Source organism: Pongo abelii, chromosome 1, assembly GCF_028885655.2.
Source record: "Pongo abelii isolate AG06213 chromosome 1, NHGRI_mPonAbe1-v2.0_pri, whole genome shotgun sequence".
Lineage (NCBI taxonomy): Eukaryota > Metazoa > Chordata > Mammalia > Primates > Hominidae > Pongo > Pongo abelii.
In genome coordinates this window covers 165,987,864-166,009,807 of record NC_071985.2, presented here as the reverse complement: position 1 = coordinate 166,009,807, position 21,944 = coordinate 165,987,864, and the positions used below count along the sequence as shown (strand labels likewise).

The 21,944-nt window shown below is 39.3% G+C and overlaps 1 protein-coding gene across 7 annotated transcripts in view; it reads right to left on the bottom strand.

Moving 5' to 3' along the window:
* C1H1orf141 (chromosome 1 C1orf141 homolog) overlaps positions 1–21,944 on the bottom strand; it is a 48,760-nt gene that overhangs the window by 24,293 nt on the left and 2,523 nt on the right. For all 7 annotated transcript variants that reach the window (XM_054533322.1, XM_024232937.2, XM_054533354.1 and 4 more), the window contains exons 2-4: positions 20,591–20,676; positions 16,645–16,736; positions 15,215–15,372 (exon numbers count right to left, since the gene is read on the bottom strand). In XM_054533322.1, coding sequence (XP_054389297.1) covers positions 15,215–15,372; positions 16,645–16,719 — 233 coding nt within the window. In that variant the 5' untranslated portion in view covers positions 16,720–16,736; positions 20,591–20,676. The remainder of the gene's footprint in view (positions 1–15,214; positions 15,373–16,644; positions 16,737–20,590; positions 20,677–21,944) is intronic.

Below are 21,944 nucleotides of genomic sequence, written 5' to 3'. Positions count from 1 at the left end.
ATTCAGATACTAGAAAGGATCACAGCATTTATTTATTGTAAAGACAAATTATCCTCCTCTAAATTTGTTAACTGGCTAGTGATGGTATATTAGAAAATTAATAGTATTACATGATTGATGCTCTTTCTGACCTCGAAATGCTAGAACAACCCATGACTCAGCCCTCAGACCTCAGATACTCACCCTTAGTTGGTATAAGCTGGTCCCACACTGTAACTGTTGTCTATAGGCCAATGTCCCAGATTTATAGTCCAGACTCTAACCTCTTCTCTGAACTTCAGATTTATATATCCAACTGCCCACATGACTCCTGCACTTAGCTTAATTATAAGTATCTCGAACTTAACATACTCAAAACCAAATTATTGATTCCACCACCCCCTTCCTGATCTTCTCCTCACCCATCTCCATTCAACCAGAGGCTTAGGCCAAAAAGTTTGCAGACGTCTTTTCTTTCTTTCTCTCTTTTTCCACTCCCAACCTATTAGCAAATACTGTGTCTTTCTTTGAAATAGATTCCAAATCCAAACACCTCTTTTCTCATTGCCCCCATCCAAATCCAAGACCCCTTTATTTTTCATCTGAACCCCTTCCATATGTCTCTAGCCTTCTGTTTGCTCTCCCTGATATTACACTTGTCCTCAACATTCTCTTCGCAATACATCCATAGCAACACTTGTAAAATACAAATGTGACTATCATTTCCTTCAACTGTTTCCTATCAGACTTGATTAAAATTCAAAATGCTCCCTAACAGACAGAAACTTTTCCCCCGTTCTCATTTCTAAGTAGCAGAATTTCCACTGAATGCCACTCCAGGCCTCTGTCTGCATACCCCTTCACCTCTCAGCTCCACATGAACGCTGAGCAAATTTTCTAGCTGTTTGGTTCAGGGAAAGGAATTTAGGCTCCACTTAAGGACCTTGCTCTTTCCTCTGCCTGTAGTATTCTCCCCACAAGGGGTTGACGTGGCCTACTCTTTCATTTCAGTCTCCACTCACATTTCCACCTCTTCAGAAAGATCTTCCAAGCCCACCTCACTTCCCCCATCTAAAATAGTAATCCCTGTTGATTTTAATTCCCTTAATTTACTATATTTTCCTTTATAGCAGTCATCACTGGTAAATTTATATTATATATTCATTTGTTTATTTAGTTTATTATTTCTCTCCCCATCTTATCCTAGATTGTAAACTCTGAGGGCACACTATTTATGTGTTTTATTCACTGTGGTATTTTAGCACCTATAGCATGAATGGTACATAGTACATGTTTAATATTCATTGAATGCCTAATAGGCCGGGCACGTTGGCTAATGCCTGTAATCCCAACACTGTGAGAGGCTGAGGGGTGTGGATTACCTGAGGTCAGTAGTTCTAGCTCAAGACCAGCCTGGCCAACATGGCGAAACCCCATCTCTAGTAAAAATACAAAAATTAGCTGGGTGTGGTGGCATGTGCCTGTAGTCCCAGCTACTGGGGAGGCTGAGGCAGGAGAATTGCTTGAATCCAGGAGGCAGAGGTTGCAGTGAGCTGAGATCGTGCCACTGCACTCCAGCCTGGGTGACAGAGAGAGATTCTGTCTCAAAAGAGAAAAAAATTATTGAATGCATAAGATTTTTGGTAAATTTTTATTTAACTTTCTTATCATCTTATACTTTTTAATGGGTTTTCAGTTTGTTCTCTCTTTTAATAAATAATTATGTAATCTCCATAAAATAATGTATCTGTTCCTTTCAAAAAATGTATCTTATGTTCTTATTTAATATCATTGGGGAGGACTTCTAGAAGAGTGTAGTATACTAGTGAGAATGGGCATTGGTCTGTTTCTAACTTGAATGAGTCAAGGGTTTCTAAGGATGATGCTGGCTATATAGTCTTGTTAAGGAGGTAATATTTTATCCTTATCTTAAAAATACTTATGTTGCTAAAGTATGTTTTTCAAATTCATTTGCAGAATATATAAAGATATTCAGATGTGAATTTCCTTGTGGTGAACCAAAGAGCATAGGCTTTGAAGTTAGACCTTACTTTGCATCTTGACTCTATGTGAACTTCCATAGAATATTGAATACTCTGAATCTCAGTCCTTCATGTGTCAAATAAGGTTAATAGTTACCTCAAGGGATTGTTGTAAGAATTATGTAAAATAAAGTTTAGAAAGTGATCAACAAAATGTCATAAAAATAAATGAGGATACTCTTTCTTATTCCTGAAATTTACTCCACTTAGTCATAGTGGAGTAATATTTATTTAATATAGTGTTGGATTTCATTTTGTTAAAATAAGTTGTTGAGTGGCAATTATTCCATTGCCTTAAAATTGGTGACCAGGTGACTTTTTACTCCACAGCTGAGTAAAAAGGAGCAATACATACTCTGTATTCTACAAAGATCCACCAATACTTGGAGCAAGAGATTCTTTTAGGCCTTCAAATAAAAGAAAACTGGTGAGGGAAAAAAGAAAAATATCAGAATGTGAGTCATTGACCTGTTAGGGTCTGCTGTGGCTTTTTCCTTTTTTCTCAATGTGGGAGGGGCAGGGATGCTTCCTCCACAAAACTGATGAGGGAATTCCCAAAGAATCACTCATAGAGACTGGCATCTTATTCCTCTGTTGCACATCTGTTAGACACCACACTTGCTGATTTGCCCTATGTCAAATTTGGAGTGAGTGGAATAAGCAAGTAAAGTAGACACCCTGCACCACACTGTTTGGCATGGCCAGGATACTTGAGTTTCTGGGGAAATGCTAGGGACTGAATGTTTGTATCCCCCTCAAATTCAAACGCTGAAGCTTAAATCTCTAATGCTATGGTATTTGCAAGTGAGAGCTTTGGGAGGTAATTCGGTTATGAGGGTATAGCCTCATGAAAAGGATTTGTGTTCTTCTAAGAAGAGTTGGTCTAACTCCTTCTCCCCCCTCTCTCTATTTGCCTTTCTATCTCCTCATGACGTGAAGATACAAAGAAACAGCTGTCTGCAAACCAGGAAGAATACCCTCATGAGACACCCAATCAGCTGGAACTTTGATCTTGGACTTCCTGGCCTCAAGAACTGTGAGAAACAAATTTCTGTTGTTTAATCCACCCAGGCTATGGTGTGCTGTTGTAGCAGCCCATACTAAGACAGAAATTAGTAATGAGCAGTGGGGTGCTGCTGTAGCAAATACTTGAAAATGTGGCAGTGGCTTTGGAATTTGTTAATGGGTAGAGGCTGGAAGAGTTTGGAAGTGCATGCTAGAAAATGCTGACATTGCCATGAAGGAGATATTAAAGATGACTTTGGTGAGGGCTCAAAAAGAAAACAGAAAAGCTTCCATTTTCTTAGAGAATCCATAAATAATTATGAATAAAATGTTGGTAGAAATATGGATGGTAAGGGCCATTCTGATGAGATCTCAGATGGAAGTAAATAACATGTTATTGGAAACTGGAGGAAAGGTGGTGCTTGTCATAAAATGGCAAAGAACTTGGCTTAATTGTGTTTGTGTTTTAGTATTTTGTGGAGTGTAGAACTTGCAGGCAATGAAATTGGATAGTTAGCTGAGGTTGGTTCTAAGCAAAGTGTTGAGGAGTGATTTGGTTCCTACTGATGTTTATAGTAAAATGCAAGAGGAAAGAAATGAATTGAAGATGAAATTGTTAAGGAAAAAGGAACCAGAAGTTAAAGATTTGAAAAATTTTCAGCCTGCCCATATAACAAAAAAATGAAAAAGTATGCTTGGGAGAGAACACTAAAGGTATAGTAAGTTGACTGTTTGATAGGTAGGTCAGTGTGGATGTGTACCAAGGACCAAATCAGCCATCTCAACAGAAGCCAGCAATAGAGATGGGATTATACCAGCAGAAACACTGCCAGCTGGCACTAAGGGAAACAGAGAAAGTGGGACAAAATGAAAGAAAACTGTTGAACTTCTTAGATTCTACAGGACCAGATCATAGAGCTACTGTATGCAGCTGTTCAGCTATAACTGTGCACTATTTTTCAAGACAAGGGAAGAAGGACCTCAAAAGCAATTCAAAGATGATCAGGGATGCCACTCCCACAACAGGCCCAGAGGGCATGTGCTCAGGGGACAGGGCTGCCTCCACTTCTATTTCAAAGGGTAAGACCCCTGCCCAGTGGAGCCATGGGTGTGCAACTCCCACCAGGCAGAGCTTCAGAGGTGAGAACACTGCCTGAGTGCGTTCTGGAGGCAGGACCACTAGTCTAGTGAATCTAGAAGGCAGAGCTTTGAACCAAAGAGGATTATTCTCAAACCTCAGGATCTCATAGAGTTTGCTTGCATGGTTTTAGTATTACTTAGGACCTGTCATTTCTCCCTTCTTATTTATCTCTCCCTTTTGGAATGAGAATGTCTATCCTACACCTATCCCATCAATGTAGCTTGGAAACAAACAACTTGTTTGCCTTCACGGGTTCACAACTGGAGAGAAATTCTGTCTCAGGATACTCTTACCTCAAGTTTCATCCATATCTGATTTAGATGATATTTAGATGAGAGTTTGGACTTTAGAGTTGATGCTGAACCAGTTAAGACTTTTGGATCTATTGGGATGGGATGAATGTATTTTCCATGTGAGAAAGATGTAAATTTGGGGGGGACAGGGGTGGAATTCTACAGACTGAATATTTGCATCCCCCCTTCAAATTCATATATTGAAGTCTAAATCCCCAAAGTTATGGTTTTGGGAGGTACAGCCTTTAAGAGGCAATTAGGTCATGAGGGTGTAGCCTCATGATTGGGATTAGTGCCCTTATAAGACATGAGAGAGGTGCTATCTGTCTCTTTCTCTCTGCCATATGAAGATACAAGAAGAAGACAGCTGCCTGCAAAGCAGGAAGAGTGTCTTCACCAGACACTTATCTTGGACTTCCTAGCCTTTAGAACTATGACAAATAAATTTCTGTTATTTAAACCACCCAGGGTATGGTATTCTTTATAGCAGCTTGAACTGACTAATATAGGGGATCAAATGGATACTGAGGTAGTAATTGTGTTTGGGTCAATTTGCTGATACTCTACCCAGATTGCTGACTGCAAGCCTGGGGATCCTTCACAGAAGACATTGTGGAGTATATTGGAGAGTATGGGAGTTGATGGAGAATTTGAAGAGTTGTAGCTGCACTCCTTGGTTGGAGAATGTGTTCCTCTGAGGATCTCTCATATGTGCTCTTTATGACTAAAGTTGGCCAGAAAATGATTGGTGACTAAGGGAAAAGTTGGAAACAGTGTCCAGAAAGAAATAAGAAATTTTGTCTTCTTCTCTCTCCCTCCTCCTTTACTCCCATACAGGAGGATGTGCTGGTAAATTTTTAATAACCTTGCCTTTGGGTGTAGTTTTAATGTGGAATTTTACTCATTCATCAATGGTGTAAGCTACTTCTTTGCTGAACCAAATAATAGTTTTTGAATATTTCCTTATTTTTCATGCTATTCAAAGCATAATGGCTATAGGTAAGGCATACTTTTTTTGGTAAGACTTACTTTTAAGTTTAATGTTCATCATTAACATTTTCTTCCTCACTTTCTTAAATCTAGACAGACAATGACTCAAGCCTTGATTTGTAGTGTTTGCCAATTGCTGTGGTGTAAATACTTCTGTTGTCAATTTCTACCAATGTGATATAATTAAATGTGAAATTTGGAAGAGATGTGTAGTAGCATACTGTTATACAAATTTCTACCATATGGATATAGTAGATGTAAATAACTTCAAAACCATGGATAATAGTAAAATGTACAATAATTAGGAAGTGATGAGTTTTGAGTATTATCTTTATTTTTAGTATGCCATTGAATTTTAAGTTTACATAATTTAATTATTAGTGGTGAGTGTTTAATAAACATCTCACAAAATTGCTGAAAATTCAAGAAGCAGCTCTAATGAATTGGTAGGAGCTGGCTTTAGCACACCACTGTACCCATATAAGAGAAAAAAGAAATTAGAAGAAGAGTGAGGAGGAGTTGTGCTAGAAGAAGGCCATATCAACCTCCTACTCTCAGTTGAGGGAACAGGAATAATCAAATTGCTGGCCATACTCCTCTCCATTTCAGCTCCCGGTGTCATCAGACTGGCTTGTATAGGGACGGGAAAGCCATGACGAGGGGTGAAATCAAAATGCTAAGTTGGACAGACTTTTACTAACCAAAGTGATCAGGATGAAATTAGAGAAATATAAAACTGCTTTATTATTATTACTATTTTTGAGATGGAGTTTCACTCTTGGTGCCCAGGCTGGAGTGCAATGGTGCAATCTCAGCTCACTGCAACCTCCACCTCCAGGGTTTAAGCTATTCTCCTGCCTCAGCCTCCTGAGCAGCTGGGATTACAGGAGCCTGCCACCATGCCTGGCTAACTTTTGTATTTTTAGTAGAGATGGGGTTTCACCATGTTGGCCAGGCTGGTCTTGAACTCCTGACCTCAGGTGATCAGGCCATCTCGGCCTCCCAAAGTGCTGGGATTACAGGTGTGAGCCACCATGCCTGGCCTGCTTTAAGTTTTTATGTCCCTGAATCAAGAATAAGCAATGAAATAGTTAAAACCAACATTTTATTTTATATTTCTTTAAAAATCTATATTTGCTTTCTATTCCTGTGGTCAGACTTAAGGATCAAATCTACCTTTGCAAAAAAGATCTGAGAACTGTTCCACCTTTGTCTATGTTCCAAAACTATTTAAATAGTTCTTTGAAACTACAAAGAAACTCACCCTTGACACAGCTTCAAAGTGGTACTTTTGTAAAAGAATTCTTTGACTGCTTCCTCAAATTTTTCTACAGCTATTGATCTATTTATGTTTTCTTTTTTGTTGAGATTTTTCCCTTTCATATTTTCCCAAAAGTTCATCCATTACTGCACCCATGTGTCAAAGCAATGTAGTTACACAAAGCATTCATTGTAATTATTTTAATGTCTTCCATATCCATGGCTATAGCTTCTTCTTCATTACCAATATTGTGCCTTTATGTTGCCATTGTTTTCTCTTCAATTTTGCAAACTGTGGTCATTTTAACATTCTTTTGGGAGGTGTTAAACATACTAAGTTTCCCAAGTACTCTTAAAAGTTCAGTGTGCTAGGCCGGGTGCAGTGGCTCACACCTGTAATTCCAGCACTTTGGCAGGCCAAGGCGGGTGGATCACCTGAGATCAGGAGTTCGAGACCAGCCTGGCCAACATGGTGAAACCTCATCTCTACTAAAACTACAAAACATTAGCTGGGTGTGGTGGCACATGCCTGTAGTCCCAGCTACTCAGGAGGCTGAGGCAAGAGAATCGCTTGAACCCGGGAGAGGGAGGTTGCAGTGAGCCGAGATCATACCACTGCACTCCAGCCTGGGCAACAACAGAGCAAGACTCTATCTCAAAAAAAAAAAAAAAGTTCAGTGCGCTTATGAGAGGAAAGCCAAAGTTTGGTGAACATACTGGGAGATTGACAGCTTTTCTTTTTTTTAGTCCTCCAACAAATGCATACTTAACATGGTTTATAAGCAATGTATTGAATTAAAAACTATTATACATTTGATTTATAAGATTAATTATACACAAATCCTGTCCTCAACTGATCTTGACTTTCTTTTCTAGTTTATATAGTCTCTTGTCATATTTTTTAAAGTTTCCATTTTATTATATAGATTAAGGTTTTTTATTTGGCTGAGGTATAACTAAATTATAAATTCTGCTATCTAGAAGCAGATAGAATTGTAAGATCGATAAAATGGATATAAAGTTTCCTTCTAGGCTGACAGGGACCTGGATAAGGGTGTTCTATAACTCACTGAGGACTGAGCTACAATTACTTTTACCACAGTTTTTAAGGAGGATCCAAGTATCAGTTATTCTACTCCTAAGCTTCCCTAGAAGTAGGTGTTAAAAACCACTAAGAGTCTGAGATTTGACCCTACTTACGAGCTAACAAGTTTGCCTGCCAGTTTCATCAATGCTGGCAGAAGATACGAGACTCTTGGATCAGAGACAAAGGACTATTAATTACTCAACAATAAGAGTAGCCATACTGACCAGGCATGGTGGCTTATGCCTGTAATCCCAGCACTTTGGTAGGCTAAAGAGAGTGTACCACTTAAGGACAGGAGTTCAAGATCAGCCTGGCCAACATGGTGAAACCCCATCTCTATGAAAAATACAAACAATTATCCAGGCGCAGGGGTAAACACCTGTAATCCCAGCTACTCAGGAGATTGAGGCAGGATAATCTCTTGAACCCAGGAAAGGGAGGTTGCAGTGAGCCGAGATTACACCACTGCACTCCAGCCTGGGTGACAGAGCAGGACTCTGTCTCAAAAAAAAAAAAAGAAAAGAAAAAAAGGAGCAGCCAGATTATCATCTTCTGCACCAGTTCTCTGCGCTAGGAATAAAAATTTTGCTCCTAAAACCAAGCATCGTATGTTCTCACTGATATGTGGAAGCTAAGCTATGAGGACGCAAAGGCATGAGAATGATGCAATGGACTTCGGGGACTTGTGGGAAAGGGTGGGAAGGGGATGAGGGATAAAAGACTGCAAATAGGGTGCAGTGTATACTGCTCAAGTGATGGGTGCACTAAAATCTCAGAAATAACCACTGAAGAACTTACTCTTGTAACCAAATACCACCTGTACCCCAATAACCTATGGGAAAAAAAAATGTTCCTAGCTCTAGGTTCTCATAGAAAATGAGAAATAGAATTTGGAATTATAAATTTGGTGGGCTCACCAGTATAACATCATAAATTTGTTTTTTGTAAATTTTAATGGTTTGTCCTTTTGCATTAAAAAAATTCATCCCCTCTTCCCTCTGCTCGTTTTTGTTCTTACATTTAAAAAAAAAATCCCTGTGAAATTATACCCTGTCTTAGTTGAACTAAGAGAAATATACATAAAGGCCTTGATTTTGAGTTGCATAAGCTAGAATTATAGGAAGGTGACTGCTTATCACTGGGATGGGTCATTGAAATGGCACTTTCATGCAAAGGGAAGAAACCCACGGGAAGGGTAAAGCTCAGATGGAAGCATGGGGTTGCTCTGAAATCTCCCCCTTCCCAACTAGAAATTGCTTATGGATTACTTCGCTGGAAATTCTTTGGAATGTTTTATGTTTTTATAGGAAAGCCGCTTTGAGAAAGAATCCCAGAGCTTTCACTGTGGCACCGCAGAATAATTTTTAAAATATTTTTTCTGTAATAAGATACCCAGCTTGGGATCTTTATTTTATTCATATTTAATTTTAATTTGGGAAAATACTCTTCCATGTAATTTTCTCAGAAAAAAGAAATACATAGGTAGATTACTTTCTAAAACCTTTCATGTCCAAAAAAATCTCTTTTGTTCTCATACATAAATGATGTTTCATACAAACAGAGAATTCCTCAATTGCCATGCTGTTCAAAAGTTGAAAATAATTTACTGTTTTCTAGCCTCGGAGGTGCAGAGAGATCTATAAAACTGAATTTATTTCTTTTCCTTTGTAATTAACTTGTTTTTCGGAATTAAGTAATTTTACCTTAAGTTTAGCACTTGGTGACCCTTTTGATCTGAAACTTCAAGTCTATCTTCAAACTATGGGCATTTTTTTTCTAATATTACTTTATTTCCTAACCATCTGTTTCTCTCTCTTCTAATTTATGTATTAAGTACATACTTACATATTGAGTATCCCAAAACCATACTAAATGTTTCTTTTCAATATGACTTCCTTTTTTTTTTGTATTTTTGCTAGATTGTGCTTCTATTTGGTCTTCTACGTTATTGACCCAGTTTTCACCAATATTCTATTTTTTTTTTAAGTTTTCTTTTTTTTTTTTGAGACAGGGTCTTACTCTGTCACCCAGGCTGGGGTGCAGTGGTGTAATCATAGCTCACTGCAGCCTTTAAGTGCTGGGCTCAAGCAGTCCTCCTGACTCAGCCTCCCAAGTAGCTGGGATTACAGGTGTGAGCCACCATACTCAGCTTGTATTCTATTTTTAATTTTTCTTTGTAGTTTTTGATTCAGAAATGCTTATTTTTAATGTCCTTTTTCTTCCCCTGATTATTTCTATCCTTAAGAGACATATTGTCTAAAGTTTTCTTCTGTTCTTTCCATGAAGTCAGACTCATTAGGAGCCACCTGTTCTGATTGTTTGGCTTCATCTCCCTCCTTCAAATAAGAGTCCCCTTCAATGATCCGTGATTTCTCTTTGACTGCTCTTTATGGCAAGTGTAGATTCCTTCCACATCTCAGAAACTCATGCTATTTCAGTCTCAGGTAATATCAGACAGTGACAGAGATGATCCATTTGCAGTGAATGAGTGGCAAATAGGCTGTCATATTGGGATCTCTTGATTGAGGGAGCGAGAAATAAAGAGGCCTGTAGTAGTGCTTCTTAAACTGCTAGCTGTGTATTAAAATCACATGGAGTGCTTTGAAAAAACATCTGCAGGCTGGGCACGGTGGCTTACGCCTGTAATCCCAGCACTTTGGGAGGCCGAGGCGGGCAGATCACGAGGTCAGGAGATCAAGACCATCCTGGCTAACACGATGAAACCCCGTCTCTACTAAAAATTCAAAAAAATTAGCCAGGCATGGTGGCGGGTGCCTGTGGTCCCAGCTACTCGGGAGGCTGAGGCAGGAGAATGGCGTGAACCCGGGAAGCAGAGCTTGCAGTGAGCCGGGATCATGCCACTGCACTCCAGCCTGGGTGACAGAGAGAGACTCCGTCTCAAAAAAAAAAAAAAAAAAAAAAAAAAAAAAAAAAAAAAAAGGAAAGAAAAGAAAACACATCTGCACCCAGACCAAAATTCAGCATACTCAAATCCCACAGTCGGCCCTACAGAACCCCTGAATAATAAAATTTGGCCCTCCACATATACGTGGTTTCTTATCCTGCAAATACTGTATTTTTAATTTTAATGTGTGTTTGGTTGTAGATGCAGAACCTACTGATATGGAAGCCTGAATGTATTTATTGAAAAAAACCCACATATAAATGGAACGAAGTAGTTCAAACCTGTGTTGTTCAAGGGTCAACTATATTACACTAAATAGCAATTTGGGTTCCACTTCTGGAAATAGAAGCTGGTGATTTGGACTAGCTATCCCGCTGAGAACAACTAGAAAAGCTGGACAAAATATCAAAATATTTGAATGTACCCGAGAGCTCCCAAAGCAGTAAGGATTTGAGGGGCCAAGAGCTGTAAGAAGAGTGAAGCTCAGTTAAGAATGGCATTTGGACCTGAATGTTTGCCAATTCCAAATCAGCAGGAGAGATCGAAAAGCCCTGTGTTGCTTTTAGCAAACTTATAGGGCTATGGGAACAAACTGAAATTCAGTGCCCACTGAAGAAAGGTCCTAGAATACCCTTCGGACTTGGGTTGGGACCCCAAAGGTTTATAGTTCGTAACCTATTTAATGGAGAGCAATATATAGACAAGCCCTCAAAAGAATAGAAGTCTAGTTTTGAACGATCTCTACCGAATCTAGGATTGCTGATGCCCCCAGCCTAGTCATTTGCCAGCACAAATTTTCTCTGGAGAAGAAACCATCTAGAGCTTCAAATATCTATACTTTTACAATGGCATTTTCTCATTCTCAATGAAAAATAACCAGTCATGTGAGGAGATAATACAATAAGCTTCTAAACAACAAAAAAAGGTAATAGACAGAGACCCACAGGGGACTACATAAAATAACAATGATTGATATGTCCAGAGAATTAAACAGCAATTTACAACATCTGTTATATTTCTTCATTTTTGCATAAATTAATTGGGTTTTTATATTTTTAAATATAGCAAGTAATTAATATGTTTTGCTATTTTAAAGAGTTGTATTTGGGTTTTTTTTTTTTTTTAGATAGAGTCTTGCTGTGTTGCCCAGGCTAGAGTGCAGTGGTGTGATCATAGCTCACTGTAGCCTCGAACTCCTGGGCTCAAGCAATCCTCCTGCCTCAGTCTCACAAGTAGCTGGAACTATAAGTGCGCACCACCACGCCTGGCTAATTTAAAAAAAAATTGTGTTCAGTAGAGACAGGATCTTACTATGTTGCCCAAGCTGGTCTCAAACTCCTAGGCTCAAGCAATCCTACTTTCTCACCCTCCCAAAGGGCTGGGATTACAGGTGTGAGCCACAGCCACTCAGCCAAGCATTCTATTTTATTAAACAAAAATTATACAGGGAGTGTTAAAACTATGAGTGTTACTAGGAACTGTATCTTTTGGTTGAATTCACCAATATCTAAGGAAGTTTGTTTCAGTCTGAGGAATAGTACAAAACTGCTGCATGAGGAAAGCTACTGAGAGACAGGCAGGTAGTAGATAGGAGTGGTCTTAGATGCAGATGCCATAGTTTAGATAGGCTGCTGCTTGGACTTAGCTACATATTCAAGATCATCGTCTCAATTATTTCAAACAAATTTTATTTCCTTTGGCTAGAGTTATACCCTAGTTCTTGTGTAAATTCTTGAATGTTTTATGTACTTTTTTTTTTTCTGGGGTTGGACACATGGTTTTTGCTGGTGTTGAACATACGGATATTGATCAAACAGAATTTACTTGGTCCTTGAATCTTAGAAATATGTGCCTGTTTGTTTTTTATACTTAAGACTCTGGCTTTGCCTCTAGTCCCAAACATCCCAGTCATCCTGGTTACACTTAAAACGAGCATTACTCGGTTATTGATGAGTTATATTGTCAGTAACACAAGATAATGATGCCTGTATAAGTTACTTAGAAAATAATCCTATCAGGCAGGAAAGGGTAGCAACAGTATAATCCTGGGAAATAATGCCATAAAACATTGCATGTTACCTTTAAATGTGTCTAATGAGTCATTAGTCATATACTATACTGCTACACAAAGGCATATATAACATGTAAATATAAAATATAAAAATCATAATATGACATACATTTTCCCTTCTCCACATTCTCAACTTCCATTTTATGCAATGTTTTTCTGTGTATTTCTAAAATATTCCATTTCACTATGGATAGTTCTATAAATTATTTGGAAGCAGAATTATTGGCTGTGTCTACATAAGAAATAAGGTAATAATGTAAGAAGTTTGTGATAAAGCTAAATTATATAAACTACTGATATGTATTTACTTGTGCTAGAAACAAACTCTTTTTCTTATCTTACATTTCTACATGGAAACATGTTCTGATATCCTGGTAAATCATAAATAACAAAAATCTGAGTGAGTTGTATTTTGTGCCATAATCAGAATACTTACATGAAAATGACAGATATTAGCTATACAAATAATGGTTTTTTTACTTTAGATTTAGACTTGTTTGTCCAGCTTTCTTCCAGATATCTCTACCTGAATGTTTAGATGCCTATGGGCATCTAAAACTTAACATCTACAAAATAAATCCCAGCCCTTCTCACTTTGATCCTCTTATCTACCCCAATCTCCTTTTCCTCATTTGGTCTCTGCCTAAGTACAAAGCACTACAACGCACCTAGTTACCAAGTCCCAAAGCTTGCAGGCATCCTATTGAATGGGGTACAGTAGTGATGAAGAACACAGGCTTTGAAATCCGACTTCTAACATTCAAATCCAGCCTTGCAATTTGTCAGCTGTGTGACCTTGTGCAAATTGTTTAACCTCACCCAGACTTAGGTTTTTCATCTGTAAAACTGCACTAAAGCATTGGGCTAAAAAAGTTTATTTCACTCTGAGCAAACAAAACTGTTGCATGAAGAAAGCTACTTCGAGACAATCGGGTGGTAGGCCTTAATCAGAATACTTACATGAAAATGTAAGTAAGTAGGAGTGGTCTTAGATGCAAATGTCATAGTTTGTTTGTTTGTTTTTTGAGATGGAGTCTTGCTCTGTTGCCCAGGCTGGAGTGCAGTGGCATAATCTCAGCTCACAGCAACCTCTGCCTCCCGAGTTCAAGCAATTCTCATGCCTCAGCCTCCCAAGTAGCTGGGACTACAGGCATGCACCACCAAGCCCAGATAATTTTTTAAAAATATATTTTAGTAGAGACAGGGTTTCAACATGTTGCCCAGGCTGGTCTCAAACTCCTGACCTCAGGCAATTCGCCCACCGCAGCCTCCCAATGTGTTAGGATTACAGGCGTGAGCCACCATGCCCGGCCCACAGATGTCATAGTGCTCATGTGGGCTGCCTAGTGCAGTGTCATAGCTGCTGCCTATCTAAACTATGTGTGAAAATCAAGGTCACATAGCTAACAAGTGGCAAGGCTGGATTTAAACCTTAGCAGTCTGATTTCAGAGCCTGTGCTCTTCATCACTACTGTACCCCATTTAATACGATGACTGTGAGTTTTTGGGCTTGGTAACTGGGTGCACAGTAGTGCTTTGTACTTAGGCAGAGAACAAGTGAGGAAAACTTGTTACCCAGAATAAATGAGATAAGGACAGTATCCACACTACTACTGATGTCCAATTAATTTGAAGTTCTATTGATTCCACATCTTTGTACTTCTTTTTTCCGAACTCTCCTTTACAATTCTGATGTGCTTGGAAAAATTTTATAGCATTATGCATGTACTAAACGCCAGTGAAAGACCAAGTATGACATATTTAGGCTATCCCTTTTAAGTGCACAGAGAAATTGCCTTACTTAGTTTTCTAGGCAGACTTTTTCTTAAGCATATCAGTTAAAGTTTGCAATAAATCCTGACATTAATTTGGGGCAATATAATTGAGCTCAAGAAAAGCCTTCCTTTAAAAATTCACAATTGTAATTACCATCTACACTAGTAAAATATTATACATAATAAATATTTTATAAACTAGGAATATTCAAAAAGCTAATCTAGTATATTTTAACTCATAACCCTTATAAAATATGCCATAAAACTTTCATTTAATATACATTGCATAATCTAAGACAGACATAAAGTAATGTTTTAAAACTCTGAACTGGACCAGGTGAGGTGGCTCATGCCTGTAATCCCAGTACTTTGGGAAGCCTAGGTGGGTGGATCTCTTGAGGCCAGGAGTTCAAGACCAGCCTGGGCAACATGGGAAAACCCTATCTCTATTAAAAATACAAAAAATTAGCCGGGCATGGTGGTGCATGCCTGTAGTCCCAGCTACTCTGGAAGCCAAGGTAGGAGAATCACCTAAACCTGGGAAGTTGAGGCTGCAGTGAGCCATGTTTGCACCACTGCACTCTAGCCTAGGCAATGAGTGAGTCCTTGTTTCACAAACAAACAAACAATTCTGAACCGAAAATTTAAGGTGGTTATGATAGTTACATTTTTGATTTTGTAATGCTGCATGACTTGTCTTCTTCGATCTTTGATATTGCCTTAGATGCGGATGTAGCAAGAGCTTCTTCAAATTCCAACTGAAAATCAAATGTCAGGGGTATAGCCATAGTCATTTTTCTTCCTTCACTCTGAAGCCTGTTTATCTGCAGCAAAGCCGAAAGTGAAGAAAAAAAGTACTTTTTATATGGGGAAAATCTTAGGTGGAAAGAAAAAAAGTCTCACTTTACACACACACACACGCACCACCCACACACAGAATTTAGGTGGCAGGCAATAATGGAAAAATAGTACAGATTGAAAATTGGGGGTCTAGTGCACCAACTGTTTTTATGCCTTTGCTGTGTGACCTGAGTCATTCTTTTCCCATCTGTAAAATGTGGGGGTAGGACTTGAGGATTATTAAGGCTCCCTCCTAATTCTAAAGTACAGAATTTAAGGTAAGACCTACATATTTAGATACATAGAGTTCTTGGAACCATAGTAGGCATGTCCCTCCAGCCTGCTCCTCTTCCTGTAGCCACACACATGATGAATCACACCAATCTTCCTCTAGTTGTGAGAGCCAGAAACAGAGTGAAGAAAGTAATCAAAAGAGGACTTTGTTAAAATCCTTATACAAATGGATTGAAGAAGAAAAAGGATCTAGCTAAAAGGTGAGTAAAGGAGCTGAAAGTTTTCTCTAAAAAATTATCTCAGAGCATAGCACAAAAGAATAAAGAGATGAAAACCCTGAAAGCAAAATCAAAGGATATGGGGGACTTTTGCTTCTGCCAATAGATGAAGCACTATGGGAATTAGTCTCCTGCTCTCAACAACTAGGAGCTCAGGCAAAATATATGAAAACAACTGCCCCCAGCTGTTAGAGTAGGACAGATCGCTGAAAGAAGGGAAATAACTGAGGTCCACCCTCTAATAGCCCAGCTTACTTCCCGGAGGTGGTTTCGGGGCTGAGGTGCAGGGAGGAGAAACCCACTGGACTGGAGGAACTCAAACCAAATCTTGCGGCTTTGATCTTGCTAAAGTTAAGAGAAAGATCGCACCAGCAATCACACTCTCACGCATTTACCTTAGAGAAATGGAAACTCATGTTCATACAAACCTGGATGCAAATGTCCATAGCAGCTTTATTTTATTTTTTAAGCAGCTTTATTTTTACTAGTAAAATCGTGAAAACAATCCGAAAGCCCTTCATTGGATGATTGGTTGAAACTTTGTACATCTATATAATGGAATACTACTCAGCAATAAAATTTTTATATTTGTATACATTACCTTTTCATCCAGTATAATTAGTTGCTTTTTACAAATTAGTTTATATCATATTAATGTATCATTAGCTAAAAAGTAAAATTATTCCCATTTGAAATGTTAACCTGTTAATGATTAAACTGAATTGTAGCTTATACTTCACAAACCTTTGTTCTTCTGGCCAAGATTATCTCTGCTTGCTTATCAAGGACATCCAACTTCTCTAAGATTTTTTCTGCCATCGTCAATCACTAAATTCCTATTTTAAAATGAGGAAGAAGAATAAATCAATTCAAATTTAAACATATAACTAGGCATAAGTTTTCAAAAGACTCACTTTTACATTACTGTTTTAGGTAAATAATAGAATTGTTTAAATCATACAGTAAATCATAGAATTGTAAATGTACCCAAGTTTTTTCAATTGAAGGCTATATGATCAGAACTCCCAGATATGTATAGGCCCCATGAATTTTTAAATTTATGATAAAGGTGAGGGGGAGAAAGTTCACGATTACCATGAGAACCATATGTGACTTATACTTGAAGCAAGACCATGTGGCTTGACTTATATCTATTTTCTTTTTAAATTTTTTTAATTAAAAATATATCAAGCTAGGAGTAGGACTTAATTTTGTCGTTGTTGTTGTTGAGACAGGGTCTTACTCTGTCACCCAGGCTGGAGTGCAGTGGTGTGATCTTGGCTCACTGCAACCTCCACCTCCTGGGTTCAAGTGATTTTCCTGCCTAAGCCTCCTGAGTAGCTGGGATTACAGGTGTGCACCACCACGCCCAGCTAATTTTTGTATTTTTAGTAGAGACGGGGTTTCACCATGTTGGCCAGGCTGGTCTCAAACTCCTGACCTCAAGTGATCCACCTGTCTCAGCCTCCCAAAATGCTGGGATTACAGGTATGAGCCACCGTGCCTGGCCAGGAGTAGGACTTTGGACATATCTGTTTTCTTTTTGTCATGATATAATTTTAATGAAAGTAAACACAAGGAACTCATATTTATATAATTAATTGCTTCAAATTAAATTGGTCAATGATCCAAGACTGTTAACAGCATGTAGCAGGCAATTAGTCACACATAAGTAGCAGCAACTAAGCTGGTTAGGTCCCATTGCCATAATAGTTCATATTTCCTAGTTAATTAATATTGCTAATAGTCTCATCTGAGGTCAAGCAGTCCATATTAAGCTTAGGGAGCTGTATGAGACATCAGAACCTGGTCTAATTTATTACGTCTTCAGATGAGAAAACTGAAGGCCACAGAGTACCCTATTAGTGTAATAGAAATAGGGCAGAGTGGAGGCAAGAATCCAGGAATATCAACCCAAAACTCCCTTTATTTATTTATTTATTTTAAAAATTGAGTAGATGGGTCAGGCACAGTGGCTCATGCCTGTAATCCCAGCACTTTGGGAGGCCGAGGTGGGCAGATCCCTTGAGGTCAGGAGTTCAAGACCAGCCTGGCCAACATACTGAAACCCTGTCTCTACTAAAAATACAAAAATTAGCTGTGCGTGGTGCCACATGCTTGTAATCCCAGCAATTTGGGAGGCTGAGGAGGGATCGCTTGAATCCAGGAGGCAGAGGTTGCAGTGAGCCAAGATGGCACGGCACTGTGCTCCAGCCTGGGGGACAGAGTAAGACTCTGTCTCAAAAAGAAAAAAAAAATGTGTAGATGACCATGCAGTCAGTATATTTTTGCTCACTGAATTAAATGGGCTCCAGTGGCATTTAAGTGTAAAAGTTACATGGTTCACAGAAAGCACAGAATCACCAATGTTTTCAATGAACATTAATGTTAATACTAAGGTTCTTTCCAGCTCAAAAGAATCTACGATATTTCTCCTATATTGTATATTATTCCAGCAATGCCACATGGAGACAACAGTTCATGAAAGGAGAAAGATTCAGGATCCTACGCCAAGAGTTTACATTATTTTGTAATTGGTTTCTTTCAGCTTTTTTTTTTTTACTCTTTTTTCCTTCACCATACATTGCCCTGAGTATGAATTCTTCATGCACTGAGTGACATCCCATCCCAGCATGCCTTGTATCACATCACTACATCCAGATTTTCCCTCCATCACATGATGTAGTCCAGTGTGATAAAGAAATTATACAGACATGCTGGGTGTGGTGGTGCATGCCTATAATCCCAGCTACTTGGGAGGCTGATGCAGGAGGATTGCTTGACCCTAGGAGTTTGAGACCACTCTGGGCAACATAACAAGACCTCATCTCCAGAAGAAAAAAAAAAAGTAGCCAGGCACAGTAGCATGCAGCTATAGTCCCAGCTGCTGGGGAGGCTGAGGTGGGAGAATCAAAAGGATCATTTGAGTCTAGGAGTTTGAGGCTGCAGTGAGCTATGATCATGCTACTGCACCCCAGCTTGGGTGACAGGCAGAGCAAGACCCCATTTCTTTAAAAAAAATTACACAGAGGAAATTCTGGGCCATGGGGATGCAAGCAGATAGCCTGCCTTGTGATGAACCACACAACCTCAGGTTGCACACTGGGGAAGGAGAGATCCAGGATTCTGAAAGCTGATCATATCAAATGGGTCACTCTTGCGGTACCTAACTAAAACACAGTGAGAAGCCAGGGTAAGAGAAAACACTCAGGGCACAGAACATCGCTCCAAAAATGCAGCCCTTCTGCAAGTCTGGCAGCTGAAATTGACTGCTGTAACCTAAACCAGTTGTATCTAATAGCTACTGAAAAGACCTGTGGCAACTCTAAACCAATTTTGCCCACAGCCTTCACTTACCAATCTTGTCAGTGCCTCAAAACCTCACTAGTGCCAATTTGTAACATTTCCTGGTTTTATAAAACCTCTAATCTATTCTTTGTTCTTCAGAATATACTGGAGACTACTGCTCTGTGTGTATGCCCTAATTGCAATTATTTCCTCCCAAATAAACATTTTGATTTTAGAGATTAGTCTCTATATTTTACTTCACATTGACAGGGTAAAGATATTAGCATAATGTGAATGCTGATGACTTTCTGGGTTTCTTACAGGACAATAGGGGACAGATTTTGAAAGAGAATATACATTATGATTATGTGGACATATTTTCTTTTCAGACCCAAGAGACGTCCCTCTTGTAAAACTAAACTAAACTAAAACTCTCCAAGGAGTTTTAGCTTTTGTGTTTCCCTTAAACATAATACGAGTTCAAGGGGAGGGAGAAGGCTCTCATATTCCCCACCTAAGTTTATTTTACTGGAGACAAAGATTTCTATTTTTCAGCAAGACACAGGTAAATAACTGGAAGAATCAATGTATTGAGGTGCATGAGTTTCCCAGTTTGGGGAAGGTATAAACTACATGAGGGCCAGCTGAAACAATGCTGCTCACTTGTGAGAAAGAACAGAAAGCAGATATTTTTAGAGTAAGGTGTCCTACACCTCTCACTTTTAGTCACCCCGTCTTCAATACCACATAGGACATTTTAAGAGGCAAAATGTCACCCCATTATACACACACACACACGCACACGCACACGCACTCACATGCACACACAGCTGTATTTTTCTATATACAGTTAACCATAGCATGAAATAATTTTTATGTTTTTGCTTTAAAAATATTTTGCTAAGAGTAATTTATTTGGCTATGAATGATTTCTGGAAAATCACTGTGCAGATCATGAATTTTTTTGAAGTGAGAAAAACTAACCAATTATTTTCAAGGTCAACAACAGTTTTATGAATACTAAATTTGACAGCTAATGAAATTGACTGAATGCTAGTTTTGTAGTATTAATTTCATATTTTGGAACTAATACAATTTTTTCAGTTTGCAAATTATTTTCTCCCATCGGTCTTTGGCAATGTGCCAATGGTGCCTAATGGATAAATGGCCCTGGGAAAAAGTGGAGGTGAGGAAACACTATAGATTAACTTGCTTGCTTTCATCATTATATTTCATAAGTTCATCAAGGGCCTATTTTGTGTCTCCTCAAATAAATGCTCAGAGCAAAGGAACATCAGTACTAATATGATGGTGTTCCCCAACTACTTTGCATAAACTACTAATCTTTTAATGCAAAATGAATCAAGACGATATTAAATGGGCTGGGCGCAGTGGCTCATACCTGTAATCCCAGCACTTTGGGAGGCTGAGGCAGGCAGATCACTTGAGGTCAGGAGTTTGAGACCAGGCTGGCCAACATGATGAAATCTATTAAAAAAAGAAAAATACAAAAAAAGAAAAGAAAAGAAAATTAGCCGGGCATGGTGGTGCATGTTTGTAATCCTAGCTACTCTAGAGGCTGAGGCAGGAGAATCCCATGAACCTGGGAGGTGGAGGTTGCAGTGAGCCAAGATCACACTACTGCACTCCAGCCTAGGTGACAGAGCGAGACTCTTTCTCAAAAATCAAAAAACAAACAAACACAATGCCATCAGAGCTGTCTTTCTTAAACAGGACACTGATCAGGACCAGTTCCTGCCCACAAATCTTGGCTTGCTCTCATAACCTGAAGAATACCCAAACTCTTCAGATGACATATGAGACCATTCAAGAAAAGATAGTCCAGGATCTGGCTCAACCCACCTTTCTAGTTTATTCATCCTACCCCTTTCTGTTCCACCATTTTCTACCACTCTTACTTCCTGGACACGTTCTGCTCTTTTCCCAAGCACACCCTTCACTCATGGATTTCCTTCTACTCAGAATGTTCTCCCACATGTCTTCCAGTCAAAAGCCTACTCTTTATCAAATACAGTATGAAGACTACCTCTTCTTTTTTTTTTTTTTTTTTTTGAGATGGAGTCTCGCAGTCTAGGCTGGAGTGCAGTGGCACAATCTTGGCTCACTGCAACCTCCGCCTCCCAGGTTCAAGCGATTCTCCTGCCTCAGCCTCCTGAGTAGCTGGGATTACAGGTGCCCGCCACCACACGCAGCTAATTTTTGTATTTTTGGTAGAGATGGGGTTTCACCATATTGGCCAGGCTGGTCTCAAACTCCTGACCTTGTGATCCGCCCACCTCAGCCTCCCAAAGTGCTGGGATTACAGTGCCCAGTCATGACTACTTCTTCTATGAAACTTTCCTTGGCGTCATCTCATTCCTTGTCTCGGTGACAGTCTATTTGTTGTGTGCTCCTGGCCTCAAGCAATCCTCTAGCCTCTCAGCCTCCTGAGTAGTTGGGATTACAGGCAAGAGCCACCACACCAGGTTTTAAGAGGTTTACTCGCTGGGCGTGGTGGCTCACGCCTGTAATCCCAGCACTTCGGGAAGCTGAAGCAGGTGGATCACTTCAAGTCCGGAGTCGAGACTTGCCTGGCCAACATGGTGAAACCCTGTGTCTACTAAAAATACAAAAAAAAATTAGCTGGGCATGGTGGCGCACGCCTGTAATCCCAGCTACTTTGGAGGTTGAGGCAGGAGAATAACCCGAACCCAGGTGGCAGAGGTTGCACTGAGCTGTGATCGTGCCACTGCACT